Source organism: Blennius ocellaris (assembly GCF_963422515.1).
Source record: "Blennius ocellaris genome assembly, chromosome: 11".
NCBI lineage: Eukaryota > Metazoa > Chordata > Actinopteri > Blenniiformes > Blenniidae > Blennius > Blennius ocellaris.
Genome location: NC_137660.1, coordinates 26,681,335 through 26,703,967, shown reverse-complemented (window position 1 = coordinate 26,703,967; position 22,633 = coordinate 26,681,335). Strand labels below are relative to the sequence as shown.

The window sequence follows — 22,633 nt, the reverse complement described above, 5'->3', positions numbered from 1 at the left end:
ATATAGCTATATTTTATTTTTCATATTCATTACAGCTTTGTTGTTTTCATGGGGCTTTTGTTAACGTTTCATCTTGGCAGATAACTGCAACCCTCAAGAAAACTATCCCTCACATTCTGGCCTGATTGAATTAGCTTTTTTTTTCAGGGGGGGACAGTTATCTCTCATGCTGGCAGTCATGGTGAGTTTCATCATGTGAAACTGCATGATAAAAGACAGGATTTGATTTGCATTCATGGAGCACTTAGGAAGTTCAAAGAAAAGTTACAGGCCAAAATGAAGCGCACGTATCGCCCCGGCTGACGGTGTCTGTTTCAGATATCATGGTAATTGTAGATACCGGCAGACGCCACGCAAGGTCGAAAAGCTCCCTGGCATATTTTAGTTTGAGGTTATTTTCGTGGGCATATTTTGGAATGCATTTCCCCCTCCTCAGGTCAAAGATTGTAAAAACAGCAGTAAGTGGGGGGGCTCATGTGTCCCGGTGACACAGCCTGAAGCTCGAGCCACATGAAAGAGTACAACCATCAGCCAGTATGAGTTTTGTGCTCCAGCTGCAGGCTGTGATTCAGAATTGTCTGGAGGCTTGCTGCCAGTTACCAGAATTATTGCCTGAAAAGAAGCGTTCACTGCACAGAGTGGATTTGGGTGAAATTGCTTTGATGGATCGTGGCTTTAAATTGATAAGATCTCTCAGTGACAGCTTTGATGAATTTTGAGACTGAATACAGATGTTGTCTACAGCATGAACAGTGGATTGCATTACGTAGCCGGCATAACATCACACCCCATCCAGTAGCATATGAATATTGATCCGCGCACGTCTCACGGAAGAATCATTGACATGACATGCGAGACAAACTCAATAAAGCCTGCTCCTTAGCCCATTATTTTCTCATCCTTTTGACAATTCAAAGCTCCTCTCTGAATGTAATATTTAGTCTTCTGACTTGTCACGTATACGGAGGGGTGAGTGGAATGAAAAGTGTGTAGTCTGAATTAACACCAGCCACCTACAGATGAGGCTGAGAGTGCCCTGGGTGCCTCGCGCACCAGTTGAGTGGGAAGGGAAAAGGAAGCGCAATCAGGGTGACAATGTTAATTCCAACACCCCTGTGCATATAACACAGGCTGCAAAGACATATGGCTCCTCTTGGCGTGGGACGCCTTAAATCATCATATTTACACAGTTTAACAGCTCAGATCCTGGTATTTGCATATATATTGGTGCATTTACAAGTTCTGCAGTTTCTTTAAGCCACATGATGAAACGTATGGCTGTGTGCGCGTGTGATCTCGCAAATGGAGTTGCAGTGGGAAAACAGCAACGTGGAGTTCAGATTTGACTCGTGAGCACAGGGTCATGAGTTCATATTCCACTGGGATGAGAAGAGTGCAGCGCATGAATAATTTCTTCTTCATCAACTAATGGTAGTTTTCCTGAGCGAGGCGCCTCTGACAGTGTTTGGAAAGAGAGCGCGTCGCGGAGGGAGGGCGGGGGAGAAGGGAGGGAGGGAACAAAAAGAAAAAAAAAAGGTGCATTTGTGACTTTCTCTGAACGGGAGGCTTGAGTGATTTTCCCCCCCTTCCAGAGCGGATTATGTGTCACACATGGATGGTTGGAGGTTGGAGGCAGGGACCCTCCTGACCACCACACAGGGTGGGGTTCACCCGTGCGCCGCCGCCACGCCCCCGCGCTTGGCGCTGTCCTGAGCTGCGGTGCTGAACGCTGAATCCAAGCGACTGCCTGCAGCGCAGCGGAGAGCCTGCCTGCACGCAGACGTGCTGCATGGAGCCGAGGAGACGGATCTGCTCCCAGGATGGAAAAGCTTAAAGTTCACAGGGCTCTCCTCGAAGGATCGCACCGGGAAGAACCATGGAGGAGATGTTTCTCAAGTGTTTCCCATTTGTTTTCTGAATGATTTCACCGCCGACGACGCACTTGGAGGTGCATAACTTGCCACCAACATGATTTGGGGTGTTTTGTTATGCTGCCTTCTACCACCGGCTGCTGGATACCAATCACCGGAGCGACTGCCTTTCTTCCACGGACATGTTTTTGAAAACTCGCCAGTGGCTTCTAAAGTGAATGGACTTAGCATTCCGGTGAGGCGCATCAACGCGCAAAAATGGTGCCCGTTCTCCGGGATGCACTTCAAACTGTACGGGAACGGGAGTGAAGATTTCCGCGCTTTCGCCCACCACAACCGGGGGAATATATTGCTGAAAACTAGCAGGGTTTTAGACAGAGAGACACGCTCAGAATACCTGCTGAGCCTCGGTCTGTGTTGCCAGACCTGTGCGTCAGAGGCGGTCGTTTTCCAGGCTGCGTCGGTAAAAGTGGACGTTTTGGATACCAACGACCACGAACCGACTTTTCGCACTGCAGACAGTATCCACATAAGTTTAGACGACACCACCGCTCTCCGCAGCGTGGTTTACAAGCTGGAGGCTTTTGATTTGGACAGTGGGAAAAACGCAGAGTTAACCTACATCTCCATCCCCAAAAATGGCAGTTTCTACGTAGTCCCGAAAACAGGTGAAGTTTTGCTGGTCGACTCTATCCTGGGGCTTCCTTCCGAAGTCAGATTTTATGTGTATGCCAGAGACCACGGGTGGCCCCCACTGACCAGCCGGCCCGTGCTGGTCACTATCGCTCCACAGCGGTGGGCGACGCGCCCCGCGGGGTCAGCCCGGGCAGGGCGCACGCCCAGGGCTTTGCTTGACCCCGGCGCAGTGCTTTCCCTCAACGTCTCCGAAGATGCGAACATAGGCTCACTCATAATGAGCCTGAGTCCCACCAGGTTTCAGTCGTCCAGCTACGAGTTGATTTACCCGGAGTCGGAGAGCTCGCCGGTCACCGTGGGCCGCGACAGCGGGGATGTCACTATCACCAGGCGACTGGACAGGGAGACGGAGCCTTTCGTGGAGCTGACCATTAAGATTCAGGATAAAAGAGGTGTGTTGAATATTCCTCTTTTCATCTGCACTTAAGTAACCCCCCCCCCCCCCCCCCCCCCCCCCCTTCCTCTTACATTGTGGTGGCGTTGCCCTATAATGAAATGCTGCTCTTTACATGCGCATGGTAAAACTGTGCCGCCATCTGGACACCTCACACTTCATCAGTGGAGAACCTTGCAGCAGACCTGACATGCTCTCATCTTATGCATATAGGAAAGGTGGTGTACAGCACAGGGTTATTCCACAGGTGTGTCTCAGCATTCACTCCATATGGAGACCTCAGAAAAACGCATATTCCCTTTATTTTTACATTGATTAAAAATGCACACAATATTGAAGTCATTATGCAGGGAAGTAGCTCAACCAAACGGAGGAGATAAGTTTTTCAGTTCATGTATAATGATGTTTTTTGGGGGTTTTTTTTTCCAGACTGCTTGCATTATGTCCTTGATTGACGTAGTTTGAGACTGTGAAGTTGCTTTCAGAGCTAATCCTTGCAGAGTGGCAAACCACTGCGACCCCCTCTCTCTCATCTCCTGGCATTACCCCTCTAATCCTCCTCTCATTCACCCTCTAGTCCCAGGGATTTGAAGTAGCACCGCTACAGTCAGGAAACCTCTCAAACACTTGGAGGAAAGGTGAAACTGGCGCATATCAGATATCCCAGTTTTGTGTTGCATCTCGGAGCCTTTGGCTTCTTCACCCAAAATCAATTTAAATGAGGGAGATAAAAAAAAAAAAATGTCTTTGTAATTGAGCCACATAGTGTGCAGGAAACAGTGTGCACTATTTTCATTTGGATTGCATGCTGCTGCCACATTGCACAGCTTGTTCTAGATTGTAATTGCATTCCTGATTGGGGCACATTCTTGCAAAGGGGTAACTGGAGGTTTTTTAAAGACAGCAAAAAATGCTGAGGGTTTTTTTTTCTTTCTTTCTTTCCACTCCTTACAGATGTGTAACAGACTTCAGCCGCTCTTGCTTGACAGATATTTAGATACGTTTCTCCATTTTACCTTTCTCACCTGCAAAACTCTCCTCTGCTGATCAAAGACATGGCATGTCCTTTATCCTGTGACTACAGCTTTCTTGACAGAATCCTGATGGAAGTCTGGGAGGACAGGCCTTTCTTCCACTCCTCTCACTCCCAATCCATGCATACATGTCCTCCTGATAGAATGAGTTCATTTCAGCAATGTGTGATTCTTTTCTTTTTTTTTGTCTTTTCTTTTTTTTGAGGTTTAACCTAATCTCTCATGTGATTTTGCATGCAGGGTTGCTTGGGTGTTGCAGTGCACTGCTCAGTCTCTGAGATAAAGCAGCCAGCTCATGGCCACATTAGACAGAAAGAAAGGCAGGAGGGTGAGATGTTTTCTATTCGTGCATCTGTCTTTCTTGACGCTTGTTTGTATGCAAGAGTGAGACAGTGTGGTCATATGAATACTGACCCCAGGTACAATAACAACCATTTTAATGAGGCCCTGTGTGTTGCATCATCTCGACATGTTTTACCACCGTGAACTCTCCGTGGCACAGAGCTGTCCGTGGTTCTGACAGTCACCTGCTGAATGTCGAGCAGAAACACCTCCTGACAGTCGTCTGTGAAGACTTCAAACACAACACAGTCAGCAACATTCATTGCTAGCCACAAACATACAGACTTCCACACGTCGCAAACACGACAGGAAAAAAATAGCGCACTGGAATACAAACGTATGCCACATAATAGCCTCAGACACCGCCAATGTCAGAACTGAGAGCACTTTTCCAAGACTGTCATTTAGGTGAAGCGTCGTCTGTGCATTCGCAGCAACAAAGCTAAACCATTTTGTTGTTATCTGGGCCTCAATTGTTGGAATTCAAATTTGACTTCAATACACTTCTACCAACACAGATGGAAAAACTCCAGCCTTTGATCTCCATCTCTGACACTTAGTACTGCAGCTGCCTCAACTCTCATATATTCTAATGTCATAATCTGTCTTTGGCAGACTCGGGGATGTGTGTATTTGGGATTAGCTCTCTGTTTTCAGGTGTTATAGTTTATTGTTTGCTCCACTGGATAAGTCCTAGAATAAACATCTTACTCTCTCTTTGTGTGCGCACATGTTTGCGTGTGGGTGTGCGTGTATGGTTATTAACTGGTGAATGCAGATTTACTAAATGTATGGGGAATGTGTTCATTATTTGGTTAATGTGGGCACAAATTGCTAATCACAGTGGTGCTCGGCTTTCATATGGTAATACGTTTTCTGTGGGAATGCCGTTATGATTAGAGTCATCAGAGGAGCCATTATTAGTGCTGTTCAAATGGAGAATAACGCTTAATATTGCATACGAATTATTCTGGCACATTGCAGATGAGGAAGAGATGGAACAGCGGGCCTAGATTACTCAGCATGGGTCAATACATGGCGACATGGTTACCTGAAAGAGCTCACTAAAAGCTCATCCGCAGCTCCGCCACTGCGTCTGAGACACATTTGAACGCCGAGCATTCTTTGTAACCTTTTGCATTAAACACGATGGTGAAAAGTTTCCTGCCGTACGAGCGTTGTTAGAAAAAGTGAAGAGTCTTGTATCGCATTAAACATTTCAGGGTAGCGTGCCTGGCCTGTGTTTGTCATCCAAGCAGCCCACACACACCAAATGTCGATTCCCATTCGTGCATGATCGCAGTAATTTACCATAACTCTGATATCTGCTTCACGAACCCAGATCTTATATAATTAGTCACAGTTTTGATTGGTATTTTCTGCAGTAATTGATCGGTTAATGTAATCACGCAACATATTGTCACATTTGACTGCTTCCATTCTTTAACCAGAGTGGGCTAGTTTATTCTTCATGCGTATTTCTGAAGTAATATCCTTATATTACATATTACCATCAGAGTGCTGTGATTCATTACTCCACTTACTTTTTAATTACTCCCCCAAAGTTAGAAATTACTTTCGCTTTTATAAAACAAAACAAAACTGTTTTGCCCCATTTCTTTTTTCTTTTAATTATATTTCTCTTGAAACTTTCTTCAACTTATTGAGAAAACTACGCTTTGTAGCTCATCTCCAGAGTGTGTGGAGGATGTGTGGGGTGTGAATTTTATTCATCCATGTAAGCAAAGGTCATCGAGATACATTCGAGAGGGTTGAGATTTAATTAGGACTTTGCTGCAGGACAGGATAAAGTGGAATTTAGGACGAGCGCTGATGCTGCTCCTCTCACTGATGCATCAGATTTAACATACTGTAGATTCAACTTATTTGCTTAAGGAGCTCAATTTTATTTATTTATTTTCTTGTTTTATCTCAGGGCCCAATGAAAGTATCCTTCTTTTCTCCTTGACTAAATCTCCTGGTGATGCCGGCAGAATATTTACCTTCTAAATAATATTCAGTACACTCAAAATCCCTTGAGAAAAAGAGTGATATTTTCCTGACATAGCCTCTGTGTATCAAACCAACAGTAAGAGGGGGAAAAAAAAAACAAAACGGTAAAAGCAATGGAAGTAGGCCATGACTCATGACTCACTGATACTGGTTATGTGGTGTTGTTTTGTGAAGAGGGAGTGAGGGACCTCTACAGCTCTTCCTGTAAAGGATTTTCGCTGGCCCACAAAGGACGTCAGTTTAGATTAATGGTGGGGAACGTTTGCTTTTGGTTGTCCCACCCAAAGAATCCTTTTCTTTGCACCTGAGTGGAAATCTGTTAATGGTATTTGACGGGTCAGGGGGAGTATTGAATGAGTGTTGCAGCCCTCTGTGAGTTGAAGTGAGGGATATTGGAGAGGTTTCTCCATCTCCTTTTTTTTTTGTGTGTCTGTGGGCACGGTGGCATTCAGTTTGTGGTAATCGCCTCTCCTCAGAACGTTTTTGTCAGGAAACCTTCGTCTGCACTCTTCCCTTTCCTCTGCCCTCATCTCTCTTCCCGTCTTCCTGTCTCCCAGTCAACATCTAGCCTCATGCTGTCTTTAATCCAATTTCCCTTCTCCTAACCCCCACCATCTCACCCCAAAGCATATTTGCATATTCCCCTTGCGGTGTGAAATGAATTGAGAAGAGACCCGATCTCGTTTTTTTTGTTTTGTAATTTGTGACTGAGGGGCTGTTTGTTTAAATAGAAAACAATTTCACAAAAAGCTGTGTGCATCTATTAGATTTACTGAGAATTAAAAATAAATAAATAAATAAAAACAAAACGAAAAGAAATCATGCCTGTGGTTATTACACTATGCTCTTGTGAGCATGTCTGCATGTGGATATGCTTGAGGAATCTTTTTTCTTCCATCTACATATATAATTGTGTGTATTTGTTGGATCTTATTAAGTGTTGTGATTGGTCTTTCAGCGCCCAGATTCCCTGCAGCAGAGATTCCCAGATTTGTTTCTCCTGACGTAACGTTTTGGAGCTGCAACATGCCTTGCAGCATTAGATTTCTGCTCTGTAGTGTCTCAGATATCAAATGGATGTGTCTGAGCAACATCCCCGCAGTCCTCTCTCCTCTACAGTCCTAGCATGTATCTGAAGCCATGTAGGAGGGGAAAGAGTGTGTGTGTGAGTGTGTGTGCATGTGCCACTTTTCTTTTTTTCCAAAAGATGGGATTAGGCTGGTGGCGCAAGAGCAGAAAGAGAAAGGAGAGAAGCTCCCCTGCACCTATAGCAGAGATATTTAAATCGGATACAGGACATTACAGCTGGGGGCCAAAAAGGGGCCAGGACAAAACCGCAAAGCTGAGGGCACCGTCACAGAGGTTGGCCACGAAGACCAGGAAAGTTAAGTGAGGCGAAGGTGAGCAACCTGAGGAGGAACAGGAAAGAGAAGAAATGAAGCATAAAAAAAAAAAAGAAGATGGGAAGGGTTGCGTAAATGCATGCCAATATGTGAGATTGTTTGTTTTTTTTTTCCCTCCGTGCTGCTGTGGGCTGCGCGGAAAAAAAAAAAGTAAAGGGCAGCCAGATGAGAGACAGAGAGCTGTATACTGCTGATGAGAGGTCAGCTCGGCGAAAAAATAATTGTCAGATGGTTAGAGGGCAGAAGTGAGAAACTGTTCGGGTGGCAGGAGGGGAATGAGGTGTGCATGTACCCTACCCTGTAGTGCAGAGTGGATGGCTGTAGGGCACAAGAAAAGGTGGTGAAAGGGAGGGGGGGGGGGGGGGGGGGGGGGAATGTTGTAGCGTACAGTAGCGAAAAGGGCAATGTGTGCTCAAATTTGTCTGAAGATTGTTTGCAGGGCAAATGGAGGGAAGATGAAAAGAAAAAGTATGACCTGCCCTTTGGAACGCCGTGAAGATAGAAAGCAAAATGGAGCGATGGAGTGGGAAAAAAAAAAAAAGATTGTTTTATCTATTGGAAAGAGATGCTCTGTTCGACTTTTTTCCCTCTCTCGATAGAAACTTCAATAACTTACACAGGTGTGTCTGCCAATACGCATCCAAACCGGTTCCATCCATAACGCAAAACAAACCCAAACACGTCGTGGCGGCACGGCATCACAATAAATCTCCAGCAAGCTGTCTGTACAAAACAATAGATTGAGCTTCACTAATGCTTTCACTCTACATTCTAACGACATGCAGTGTTTGACTGAGGTTTGCACACGTCACACCTAAAGTGAAGTCATTTCCAGGAATCAATGGTGGTTTGAGGAGAATTCTTTGTTTGCATGTTCTCCCTATGTTTTCTTTATGTACCCTACCGTCAAAAACCGGCATGTTTGGCTATGGGTGACTTGAAAATTGCAATTGGTGTTAATGTGCATATGCATGTGATCGTAAGTCCCTTTGTCTGGATCTTGTGATGAACCGATGATCTCTCCAGGGTCACATGAGTTCAGGGGCCACATGCAGCTTCATCTTGGGGGGTGAAGTAGTAGCATGATAATCTTTAAATTTAAACTTGAAAGTTTTTCTTTGTTGTAGTGCAGAGTATACGTTTTCAAAAAGTCTGTATTTTTTCCCCAAAATCTGAACAATTAGCACCAATAATTACTGCAATCTTAACAAAAAGCCAATTTAAATGATGTAAAAAATAGTAATTGTGAAATGAAATGACAGGTATATTTATGGATTTGTATGTGTCTCAGACAGTTGTCACTTCATTATGATTTTATGTATTTATTTGTCCAATTTCACGTTTCATGCAAGACGAATAAAATACATCCTGATAGGCGGAACACTGACGCAAATGTTTAGAAAAGTGAGTTAAAGCCCAAGTTAATAATTCAACTATTTGGTAGTAAATAATAAAAATGTTATATCGGCACAATCTACTCATAGAGGGGATCTTGTGTTTATGTTCTTTCATAAAGAAACTTGAGGCCACAAGCTGGTAAAATCACATTTTCGAGAACCAAATAGAAAAGTGAACTTATAGGACTTTTATAGTATAAAAGGGATGTCGATTCTCTCGCCCTATCAGTTGTATAGCAGTAGGGAAAGACACCGTCTCTCCTACTTCTACCTTCAGTTGTATTCTGGTCTGCTGTTTTTGTTCTCTATCCCATTCGAAACCAAGGTAACATTCAGAGGACATTTATCGAAGGTGAATAGAAAAACTGGAGAGGGTAATTGATCCCCTATAAGTAGCTACTTCACAAAACTTCATTTAAAACATGAGACTCGTCAGATATTTGCAACACTCAAGCACATATATCCAGGCTGCATTTTTAGCACAGTTTGGTCTGTTACAACTACCACAAGTGTATTTTTTTAGGACGGTAGAGTGGGTCATCTCTCAGTCAGAAGGTTACAAGGTTGGTTCCCGGTCAACAAGCGTCCTTGAGCTGAACCAACTGGTCCCACTGGACAGATAGAGCGCCTCACATGGCCGCCACGTCTGTGGGTTTCGGGGCAGTAGTAGCTTCGAGGCCAGTGAAGTGGCCTTGGGATTCGGAAGTTTGCAGGTTCGAATCCCCGAGCAAGACCCTTGAACCCCATCGGCTCCCTTATAGCACCGTAATGTGGCTGCCCACCGCATCCTCGAAATGGGGAAAAAGGAATGAATAAAACATGGTTTGTTTAGTTTAGTTAAAAGGGAATCTATTGTGTATATACCACCGTACAACAAAATATAGTATTTATATATTTTAATACTTAATCAAAAGAACATTTCAATGTTGTGAGGCTGTTTTGGTACATGTGACGCCCGGTGTTGTCGCTGCCCGTCACAGCTGGTGAATCTCCAGGTATTCTTCAATTGGGACTGTGTTTGTTGCCTGCGGGACTTAATGAATATAAGTGAGAGTCGAAATGCCACATTTTTCCATGACATTACAATGGCGTCGGCGCTAACTGGATCTAATGGGAAGTGCTCATGTCTGACCGATACCTGATCGTCCTCATAAGGTCATTATTGACCCTGATCAGATTGGTGAAGGCCTGCCACCATGACAACAAGCACCGCGGAGGAAGAGAAGGTATTTTGTTGTTTGCCTGCGGATGTCAGAGTTCACTTAGATGTCCCCAACAAAAAAAAAAAAAAAAGTAATTGGAGTTGAAGACAGGGATTGAGTGAGTGTGTACTGCACCAGTCTGCAGCAGCACTGCGTGTCTCGCAATGCCATAAACTTTATTCGTTCAGCCCACATGTATTATATACAAGTTTGTTGTGTGTGCTGGTGCAGAAGAAGTTGAGTCCTGCAGGTGGCACAGTGCAGCGAGGACAGCCGTGGCGACGGAGAGTTTTTATTTGGCCAAGGATCTGCATTATTGATGCCCATTACCACAGACACTGTCACCTCCAGACGTTGCGCAGAGGCAGGCTCTGTCAGGTAAAATGTCTCACGGACCTCCAATAGCACGGATTCCCAGAATGCCTCTGTGCTACTTAATGTCTACCTGTGTGATAAATGAGCGCTGCTCACACACTGTTCCTTATCACCAACGTTAAAGTTTTTTTTGGTTTTTTTTTCGCTTTCTCAAATATTAAAACTAATCCATGATGCACTGACAGCAGCTTAGTGGGAGGTTTGAGTTTGTAGGTTTTGTTGACATAATTGAATCATCTGTATTGCATTTGCCGCCATTGCCTCAATGTGAAAAGATTTGTAATGAACACAGTAATATTTTTCTCTCGCTGCCTCGTTGCCTCGCCCCCTGCAGGCCTGCCACTCCCCGCCCCCGTCCGTCGAAAAACTTTTGTTTGGGCTCCACCTTTTGCATGCTGGGTAGTCTCTCCGTGGCATTTCCCCAGAGAGCTGAATTGATTTTGTGGTATTGATTAACTAGGAGCAGTTTTGCTCCCAGTCACAAAACATCACTTTAAGCAACAATTTATATGTCGCGGAATAGGTTGTGACAGACTGCTGCTGATAGTCTACAGACTTGCAGAGGGGTAGGTGTGTGATTGAGCCAAAGGGCTGGAGGAACTGTCCCGGAGCTCTCTAATGAAAGCCTCTCAGACAAGCTTGTCTATAGGCCAGAATAACCAAGGGAAAATTGGAGCTTGCGCTGGGATATGCCGTGGGAATTCAGTGCCCGTGCTTATTTATCTATTTGTTGTTGAATTTCCCAACCTTTTGTACCCAAAGGTCCAATTAGCTGAGCATAACAATGGTTGCAGCCCTGCTCTCGGTGGCCAAAGGAGGCACTGATAAACACGCAGGATACAGACAACTTTAAATGCTTTTCAGAGTGAGCAGTGAACAAGGAGATTTTTAATGCGGTGAGGGAAAAAAAACAAAAAAAAAACATCACATGGTTGGCCAAGTCGCCCTGTAAGATGTTTTGACACGCCGTGAACTTTGCTTTGGAGGAAAGAGCACCGATTGCACAAATTGCAGTAATTGTGGGACACCAATTTACACAGTCTTTTGTTGGAAAGATGGAAATGATTGCCATGCATGCAAAATGGTGGAATGAAGAAAAACACTTGCAAAGATTTAGTCTGACCGACGTTTTTTTTTTTTTTAAAGACCGTAGGAGGCGAGCGAGTCAAGGCTCGGATGTGAGAGCATTTGTTTGAAGATGATGCCCATCTCAGACGAAGCCTGACGAAGATAGCAGGTGTCTTTGATGCAGAGAAAATGTGGTGCGTCTCGGGATTGTTGAGCATTTCGGTGGGCCTCCCATATGTTATTAAATTACATGAGCTGCAGTCATATAGTCAATTTCCATTCAACCAAATGTTGTAACGATCACAAAGGAGGACACATAAAAATCCCCCCTTTTGTCTCTGATCCAACTTGGATAATGTATTGTAACTTTTCCTATGCTTTATCTATCTGTGGTTGAATGGTTTCGCCCATTTCAAACTTGGCTTGTGTGTACTTATGGAGCACATGTTTTTTTTGTTGGGGTTTTTTTTCCCCTCTAACTGCTTTCTAGCTCCCAATTTGTATCTGTTTCGGACATGGCTTTGTTTCTATCTTTCTCTCACGACACTGTAGGGCTTAATCCTGTGCACTAATCAGACCAGATGGCCGCTACAGTCTTATGATGTTTCTGAGAAAGGATAGGATGTCGAGGTTGGGGTGTCATTAGTAGTGCGCAGCCTTGCTTTGAAATCACAGACATACACCGCCGCCATGCATTAAGGATCGAGACCTGGAACTGAGTTTGCTGCAGACCTTTCAGGAGGTTTTTTTTTTGTGTGCTCAAAATGAAATGGAGGAAATAAAAGAATGGGGGCGGGGGGGGGGCAGAATGAAAAGTGCTAATTTCTTTGAGCTTCTTATGCAACAAAGAGAGCATAGCTTTTGTTTAGACTCTGTCATGTCATTTTTCACAAGTTATCGACTCATAATTACTTCTGCCCTTTCTGCCCTGACATCCCAGCTGCTATTTATTTGAGTAATTTCAATAATTAATTGTGTGAATGTGCGGTAACTCGGTTTTGATGGATATCTCTGACTGAGAAATGGCTGTGTCTGTTAAATGCTAAATCGAGGATCTGTTCCTAAACGTTCAGTTAGCACTCAGAATCACAAATGACTCTCTCAGCTTGTCTTAATATTTGGATTTAAAATAAGATTACCATATATTGACATATTGACGCGAATCCTACTAATGGAACATTAACATTTTTTTACTTTAATGATATTAATATCAGATCATGTTCATCCAGTACCAACATGCGAACGTTATCACAGATTTGGGGCATTAAAGTTGATTAATCTCCGCCTTTATCACATGTGCTTGCAATAATCATAGATTTCCGTGGTTAACGTCGTGGCTGCGGTGGCAGATATTGTGATGAACTGTGATGAGGTGGGGGGGGGGGGTTTAACACTTGGTTTCTCTCGAACACAGTGGGTGATAAACATTGATCTTGTTTAATCTTGCCGGCCCGCTGCTAATGATGGGAGATGATGGTCCACACAGGACAGACTGCTCACTGGATTAGATATCTAAATGAGGACTTTATCCTCATCCTCTCTTCCTCTTTTCCCCATTAGAAATAAGCCACAACGCACTCACATGCAGAGTTACAGTTTAATGCATGTGACTCGTGAAGCAATGCGGATGGACAAAACATGCTTGTGTGTGTGTGTGTGTGTGTGTGTGTGTGTGTGTGTGTGTGTGTGTGTGCATGCATCCAAGCAAGTGTGTAGCATTCATATTAGAGGGACAATGTCAGAGCTCAAGTCCGGCCTCACACGGCTGCTCTTCACTAATCTGCTGCACTTCCACAGGAATAAATTTGCAGTGTTCAAGACATTATTCAAATTTTTTTTTTCCCTTCCCACCATAACAGATAGCGATAGGGTGTTTCCCAGAATGCCCCTCTCTCTCTCTCTCTCTCTAACTATGTGGTGTGCTAAACAAACACAGTCCCAGGTCTGGTTTCTGTGATAGATTAATGCTGTCTCACCCATACACTGTGGCTTGTTTTCCCATTAAACCTGCGCGGTTGCTTCTGTTGCTTCTGCCTCGCCCCGGTCCGACTTTCTCATTATTGTGTGTTGGCGTCCCCGCTCGTGCGCGGGCCGCGTGCGTTTGTTTGCCTATACACGTGTTCCTATGGAAAGATATCGAAAGCACTCCGTGGACCACCCCCATCAATCACCCATGCTCAGAAGGAAATGTAGAGTGGGACGGAAGATGGAAAGAGAGATGGAGGTCACCACAGGAAGCGGCATCCTGAGAAAGGCAGAGGAGGAGACGGAAGAAAAGTAGATGAATGGATGGAGAAGTACAGGCTGGCTCTGATTGAGCTGGGAAGTGTAGTTTATATCCTTTAGAGATAAGGCCGGGGAGCACCGCTCAGCAGCTTCTTCTCCCTGTAGCTTGAACTGAGTATGATAATAAGAAAGCGTGAATGGGGCAAATTGAATTAATGCTGCAGCACACCATAAAAGCCCTAACTATAATGCATTTTAAAATCCTATAATGAGGAGAGAGCTAAAATAATTTCACACTCCAGTGAAGAAGATGGCCCCTCTAACAGATTTTGGGCCTGGCTGACACCGCCAGGGCTTTTGTCATTTAATGTGACTCTAGGTGCTGTGTCGGAATGATACTTACTCCTACTTACGTAGGGTACGGCGGCATGAGGCGAACTCGGCGCAACAAAGCCATTGAAATCCGTGCAACACATGCAAAGTTTAATCAGAACAAGGAGAGAGGCTACTTGCCTGCTGATGTCTCACTTGGGTCAGTTTTACAGTCTCGTGGTAAAACAGAGTTGCAGTGAGGGCACATCTGCCACGAAAGTACTCCCTCATTACTCTCCATTAACGGCCCATTCAGTGATGGGGACGGCAGTAGGACTTGGAGCCCATCCCGATGCGTCCACACACACGTGGTGCTTACGTACACACACACGCACACACACACACACACACACACTGAGATAAAAGAAAGCACAGATGTGCACTTTCGTATGAACGCGCGCGGGAACTCGCCACCGCATATTTCAGTGGCCTCGCATGCTCTCAGCTGTCCCTTCCTCATCATTAGAGTCATGCCTCCATAAAGCTGAAATTACCTCTCTATCATCAAACCATGGAGAGGGAGAAAGATGGCTCGCTGACACACACTAACGCTAACAGACGGGCGCTGATAGAGACTAATGACCAAATGAAAGCCTCGGCTATGAACAGTGCACCTTTCTGGCAAGGACTGGAATAGAAGAGAGCAACATGGAATCAACTCTCCCCTCCTCTCCTCTCCTCTCTCTTCTTCTCTCCTCTCCTCACAGCCTACATTTTCCCACTTTACCTCCAGGCCAGTATTCGCCGAGGGTTGCATAGTGGATAGCGCGTCCCTCGTCAGCTTTCCATCGAACGCACATAAACACACGCTCATGGACTGCACACTAATTGCCGTTACACGCCAGTAGGCCAACGACACACACACGACTTAAAGTTACACAACTTCCATACGATCCCCTCGCAGACCCTGACGCACACATGAAAGCCCTCAAACACACATGGATGCGCAAACAAGCCGCGATTCAATAAAACATCAATACCCCGACGGGTACCAAGCAGGTCAGAAGCACACACATGATAGAAGTTGAAGAAAACATGCACACCATATATTCCCAGCTTCAGACAAGCAAATTAGAAAAAAAAACAAAAAAAAAAACAACAACCCCCAAACAAACCCTGAAGCAAGGTGGGGCCCTCAGATCTTCTTGCTGAGTGACAGCACTGGAATATTCCATCTCGGGGAGTCCTTGAGATGAATCTCCTTGAAAAGCCACGTGACGGCGCGTCCGTGTGAGCAGTTAATTCATTTACGGTGTATTAGGTGCTGGCGTGTGTGGGAGCGCTGTAGACTGTACTGCCCATGTGTGAGTGTGTATTATGTCTGCCCCAAGTGTCCGTTTGGAATTGCAGCGACATTATTTTAACCCAGAAAGCATACTTCACAGCTCGCTCCAATTACGTACGACATCACTGATCGCGGCGAAGAGACTTGACTACTAATGTAGTGCTTATGTAAATGTACCCTAATAACTGTGTGTATAGTTATTTCTCCCCAATTTCATCTTGAAACAAGGAAAGGAATCCCACATTGGAATTTTATGTTGTAATAGCCGCTCGCAGATCCAGTTCATTCATACTCACTTGCACATCCAAAGTTTTCAAAGTGGGGAGACACTTGCCAAGTGCTTTTCCTATTGCTCATTACGCCGCCTCCCAATCAGGTTTCAAACACCGGACTATTGTTCTCGCACAATGGAATGGCTGTCTACGGCCTCTGTTCGGGTGCTTTTACCTTCCAATCGTCAGTAATCTTCCAGAGGGCCCACAGATGAAGCTGTTTTGTTTAGTCTGTTTTTCGGAGTTTAGATAAGAGACAAAAGGCATTTCAGTCGGGGCGTCTGAGCTTTGAAGCCGTTTGCCTGAAGGGATGCAAACAGCAATACTGTATATTCTTTGAGGAGACGGCTGCAAACCTATTTATCGCATCTTAACAGTCAACCTGTAGCAGCCCTCATTATGCTGCGGGACTTGTATTGATTTGCTGGGAGCACATGTTCCCGTCGGCTTTGGTGGCGTCTCTCGCATTCGCTGCAATGTTGGGACGACTTTTAAGGCTTTTTCTTTGGGGGGGAGGGGGGGGGTGGGGTTATTCTTTTTTTATGCGTGTTTGTTTTAGGACACATCTGATGCGAGTGTATAAAGTATTGCTGAAGTTTTCATGCAAGAAGTGTTCAAAATTGGACATTTTACATGAATTATTGATAGCATGACTTCTCCGCTATTTTGAGTTTGACTCACTTGACTTTCAGCATACATGTTTTGTATTATCACATTTTTTATTTATAAAATTTTTTTAATCAGTCTCAAAAATTCAGATAAATACATTTTCTGGTGTCATACGGAAATCAGTTTTCACACTTTCTCAATTTCAGAAACTGTTATTTCTGAATTTGTGGGATCATTTATGGTCGAGAAGTTCTTTGCAATTAACTAAATTAGTGATGTAGTTGTTCAAGTGCCTTCATCCTTTCAAATGTCTATAATTTGAGATTATGGAGTACATTTTAGTGACGGTTATTTCTGATATTTTTGTACTTGAAAATAAAATTGTATAAACAGGAGTCAAAGCAGGAACTAACGGGAGTATATCTAGTGTTCATTCATACCTTTATATCGTTCAGTGCTTATTTTTTTTTCCAACATGCCTCTTCCTTGAAATGTCATCCTCTTTCAAATGTCCCATAAAAACCCACCTTTTGAACAGTTTGATTGGTTTTTTTTGACACACATATGCTACCTCTTTATTGTTTATATCGATTTCTCCCTATACTTTGCAGTGGAGGTCTTTGTAGTTATGTTTTGAAAAATATTATATGAATAAAGTAGTTTTTTTAATCATTATTGATATTTTCATTCATAAATACACATGAAATATTTACATTTCTCATCTCCCTGACATAACTGCTTTTCCATCTCTATTCATCCACACTTTATAAACACCGAAAGAGTAAATACCTATATAATTAATGCAGGGTTGTTGTTTTGTTTCTCTCTCTCTCTCTTGGCTGCAGAGTGCAACGACTGTGAGACCATCCACTGAATTAAGATTTTATGGGTGTATTCTAGTGAGAAATCCCAAGGACTGTACACACTAATACTATTTCTGCTCATGTATTCACTTCATCCATAAGTACAGTTGAGGGTTTTGAGGCAGTGGCGTAGAAGTGGCCATTGCCTCTGTCAGTTATCGCTTCTCTTTATTGGTACACGCCGAGGCCAAGGTGAGGGTGAAATGAGAAGCGGTAAAGTGACCACGCTTTAAAGGCAACCGTCGAGAGAGTTAGGTGACTAAAGAACAAATGGAACTTAGTTTTTTTTTTTTCCTCCGCCTTGACGTCTGTGTGTCGCATTAACTGTGATCGCCAGCGTCGAAGCAAAGAACGGCTTTTACTGCGGGTTGCGTTCGCAAACCTTGGGCTGGTAAGTAAGTATTTCTTACCAGTGAAGCCACTATACACTCTCTGAATGATTAGGCATTCAGAAACAATCAGACCTTCTTCTGACTTAGTCAAAGCCAAGGATTAATATGGTGATAATCAGGAGGTTTTTTTTGTTTTTTTTTTCTCTGAAAGAAATGGAAAAGAAGGGTCTTAAAACTTGAATTTTCTGCAGTATGTGCATCCAGGGGAAGCTGCAGAACAACACAAAGTGACATTTGACGCCCTATTTGGCGCCTATGAGCAAATGACAAACCGTCACGACTGGCTGTTACTCCGACACAGGGGCCTTTATGTGTCCGACTTTGCTGAGTGACAAACATGACGGCGTGAATAAATCCGCGTGACTCACGTGCCATTTGAGAGCATGCCAAATGTTTTGGTTGGATGGATATTGAAACCGGCTCTATTGACAGGTGTTGAGCAGAACATCTGTATTCAACCCGCGTTTGAATAAACTATGTGGAGTTTGCATATCACGATGATTAAACAGATTTGCAGGAGATGGCATGAAATTTGTACCTTAAAGGCGCAGACGATTTCGCATGAAGCGTAGCAGAAAATACCCTTCAACCATCCGACGGAGGTGGGAGGGGTTTTTCGATCAATCTCCACGATTCCCGCGATACTTGGACTGTTTGCCTGGCAAACCTTTCTTCCGGGAATCCGTTCGCCAACGTCACTGTTAACCAAACGATCAGGCGTCCCGCAGGGCTCCATTATTGCGGATGAAGGAGGAATCTCTTCGAGTCACACGTACATGAACTGGATTTCATATATTATTTAGCGTGCCACACAATGTGGGGAGAAGATTCTAGGTTTTCCCCTGTTTGTATGTGGGAACAATATAGAAGTTGCATGAAATATTTAGCACATGAACACAACGTGCATCTGTAAAGCTGAAACAATTAAACACAATAGTCACATTATGTTTTCATGCTATATGATTATGTTTGATCAATTAAATGTGCGAGCAGATCTTCTTTCGGTTGCAATGTCACAGGTTCGATTCCTCATCTTTCCATGCCCATATGCAAGAAGTTCCCTAGAGCAAGGCAGTCACAGTCAGTCACGCTCACGAATGCCATCAGGCAGCAACAAAAGATGGCCATGCTTCTCTGTTCTGGGTCAAGGCTCTTGTCATTTCCAGATGGAAGTTGCATTGTTGTCACGGTGCCTGTAAACTAATAAATCACCAAGTCCCAGGAGAATATGGACCGGGAGTCATGACAGTCTGGCTGCCGCCATTGCCGTTATCATCTACTAGCGCATGTGCAGAAGCACAATTTACCTGAAGCAGTAAATAAAATTATATTACTGAAATTAACTCGCGATATATATTTTCAGTAGGCCCCGTTAAATATAATCTGAGCTGTACTGTATTCCGTTTTCGGTAGATTTACACGGTTCTCTTGGGGGGGAAAAAGACATTTGTAGTAGCCAGTCTCGTTGAATCTAAGTTGCACACCTCACACGTTCGGGCCGGTATCCAAAGCCTGTGCCGCTGCCGGTGCAAAAGAATCCTGCAATGCTGCATTAGAATTTCTATTGGGTACAGATTTAGTAAACTAATTCTAGTGGAGGGTGAGTCATTTGACATTTGATGCTGTTTTTCAAGAAGAAAAAGGGGAGAAATGTGAGGCATTACTATTGTAATTTCTTTGAAGATTCAATAGATAATGGAACAATTTAGCCCGTTGACACAAGGTGACGCAGTGGAAATGTATTTTTAGTACCCAAGCTTAAATTACCTCTCAGTATTGATATAAAAAAAAAAACATTGCTTAGCAGAAGTAGTATTCTGTATCAGTTTCTTATTTGTTGATTTCGCAGTCATGTGGGTTTGAACTTAAGGTTTTGAGGGGCTTTTTTTGGCGGCCTGAAGTGCACTGTCTAAAGTTCAAGGCAGTTTGTACGAATCAGAGTACCTGCTTGCAATTCTAATGGCGGATCGTCTGCAGCCAAGTCCAGCGCATAGTTCAAAGGGGTGATAGTTATTCTCTCAATTATTCATGGGCGTGTTTTTGGACGTTATGCCCCCCCCTAAAAAAAAAAATGAACAGAAAGTCAAAGAGGCAATGCCAACACTCTCTCCTTTTTTTTTTTTTTTTTTTTTTTTAAATCACTGGTCTGCATACTCACTCATGTGGAACTTCAACTTTTTATTGTAGGTCTCAACCTTACTATTTTTAACATTTTTGAGGTTGAGTGTGGGAATCTGTGCTGATGCATAATACATGAGGCTGATATCACTTATGAAAGAAGATTTAGTCAAGCAGTGGTGACAAAAACAGCAGAGTTCAGGACTGACAGCTGCGAGAAGACAAATTATTCTCACTTGTATTAAATAAAAAAAAAAAAGGACATATTAATCTCTGTCTGATCCTGACTGTAGGATTAGATTCTTAGACATAAGACTCTATAGCTCCTCCCCGTTTATAATGTTTATTGTTTTTTTCCCTGTTAATTTCATTCTTCTATTCCAGTTATACCAGCTATACCAGTTAACACTTCGCCATATCGATATTTAAAATGATTTTTTTAATTTACATTCAGCCTCATTGATATTTAAACTTTTATTAGATTTATTCTTGCAATGCTACAAAGGATTTCCCTCTGGAATTAATTATGTTTTTCTATTCTATTCTATTCGTAATGTGAAAAACAAATACCAAAAACAATACATTTCCACCATCTTAACACCTCCAAATTGATAAAAAAGAATCAACTACCTGTCTAAAAACTATTCAATGGCAGTAACGTGAATAAATGTAATTCTTTCTTTCCAACTCTGCATATAGGGTGAGTATGAATTCTACACATTTATTGTGAATAAACTGGAGGCTCTTGTTTGACAGTGTCACTCCAAATCTCCCAGCATCCACCAAGCAGAGAGAACTTGAGTTGTGAGCGACACGTAATGGCAGACAGTCATACTCGCCCATTAAAAACACAATAACGCGCCGCACCGTCGACTCAGGACTCCGTTTTATTTGGTCAACGGCCCATTTGCTTTGCCTGGAGACGGCCGTGCACGACCAGAGCACCTGACCACACCTCGCGTTACGACCAACGGAGTTCACACATGCGTGTAAGTGTGTTTACATGACAGAGAAGCCTGATGGGAAATTGACAAGTAGGTCATTGCGAAGTACTTGTGATGCACTATGTGCCACTTTTCACTGAGCTCAAGATGGGGCCCTTTTACACTCAATATACAATATTTTTGCATCTACAAAACCACCTTTCCTCCTGAAGAAGTTTTCAGGCAATGAACGAGGGAATTTATTTATTTTTTAACACAGACATGGCCTTTTGATGACCTCAACTGTATGGCGAGCAGGGATTTGATGTGTCATTTTGGATGTGACTAACATGGTCGTCATAGATGTATTTTTTTTTTTTTTTTTTTTTTTTTGCTTTTCCTGCCTTCTGTCGGTTCACGTTCAAATGATATCTGGCTAGCCTGTGAGAATTTACACTCGTCACATGGCACTTTGTCAACCTTGGAAGCAAATACAGCAACACTATTACTCATGCACGCAATATTGTTTTTGTTTTTGTCAAATGGAAATCCTGCATAATTTATGTAGTGTCTCCCCGGTAAGACTCACACTTCAAGCTCAACAGACTCTTTTTACAGCAGGCATTAAGACTTGTCAAAACAGGAAAGGATTATTCAAATTTTATCAAATTATAATCACAATATTTCATTCAGGTGAATGAGTTCAGGGGCATTTTTAGTCAGTGACATGAAAGAACATGACATCCACCACATTTTTTTCTTTTCACAGAATACAATGACTCCATTAGTAAACACACATTCTGACATTAAGAGACTTGGAATAATTACTCATTCATAGTACACCTCGGCATCCACTGCAGAACCTAGAAAAACACTTGAGTTGAATGTGGCGCTACAAATACTTCTCGGAGTAAAAAACACAACAGCACGAAGCAGAAAATACAAACTAAGAAAAAGAGGGGGGGGGGAATGAAGCTGGGGTCTAACTGATGCACGCAGCCTACGGTGCAAATAAAACTTATAACGGTGGAAGCTATCGACATGTAGACATCTTCCTCTGCTTTTCCTGGCGGAAACGTTGAAAATTATGTCATTTTCATGTTGGGCCAGTAGTGGGTGCTGTTGTTGGTATTTTCAAAATAAAACCACATACACACATGCATGGAGTCACGACACGAGAGAAAGCAATATTGTTATTATCCACCTACTGAGCGCGTGCATAACAACTATTTATTACGGCTGTGGAGTTCACGCATTTCCTCCGTTCACATTTCGATCGAACCCGAGCATTTTCAGAAAGTCGGAGTGTTTTTAAAAAGTTCCAGCTTGGAAGCCGTTTTCAAAACGTCAACAAAAATGCTCTTTGGTTTTGACTTGAAAACGTTGTCATGTAGACTGGGCCTCAGCCGCTTGGGCAAGACGTTAACAAATAATCTAGTAAAAAGCCACAATCCCACAAAAGGGCCACGTCCCACTGTTGTTTGGATAAGAATGCTTCAATGTCCACGATGCCTTTGCTTTTTGCTGCTTCTCTGACCTCTCCTTACTGGGCTTTTGTTCTTTTCCCTCACATATCCTCTTTGACACCGCGGGACCAAGTGTGTGTGGGCTTATACGGGAAAAAATGACTGCTAACAGTGACTGGGAGGGGCCGGCGTAAAACCTATACATCATGTTCTCTTAAGCATATGCTGCACATCTTAACATTTACGTAACAGTCATCTGGTTAATCTAGAGACAAATCAGTAGTGAGTGCGGTTTACAGCTGCTTTGAAGTG

General features: G+C 43.4%; 1 protein-coding gene across 1 annotated transcript in view; it reads left to right on the top strand.

The window, feature by feature from the left end:
• Window positions 1–1,968: 1,968 nt before the first annotated feature.
• LOC308136730 (neural-cadherin-like) overlaps window positions 1,969–22,633 on the top strand; it is a gene marked incomplete at both ends in the record, with an annotated part of 103,513 nt that continues 82,848 nt past the window's right edge. Inside the window, one exon of the mRNA XM_080505197.1 lies at window positions 1,969–2,959. Coding sequence (XP_080361323.1) covers window positions 1,969–2,959 — 991 coding nt within the window. The remainder of the gene's footprint in view (window positions 2,960–22,633) is intronic.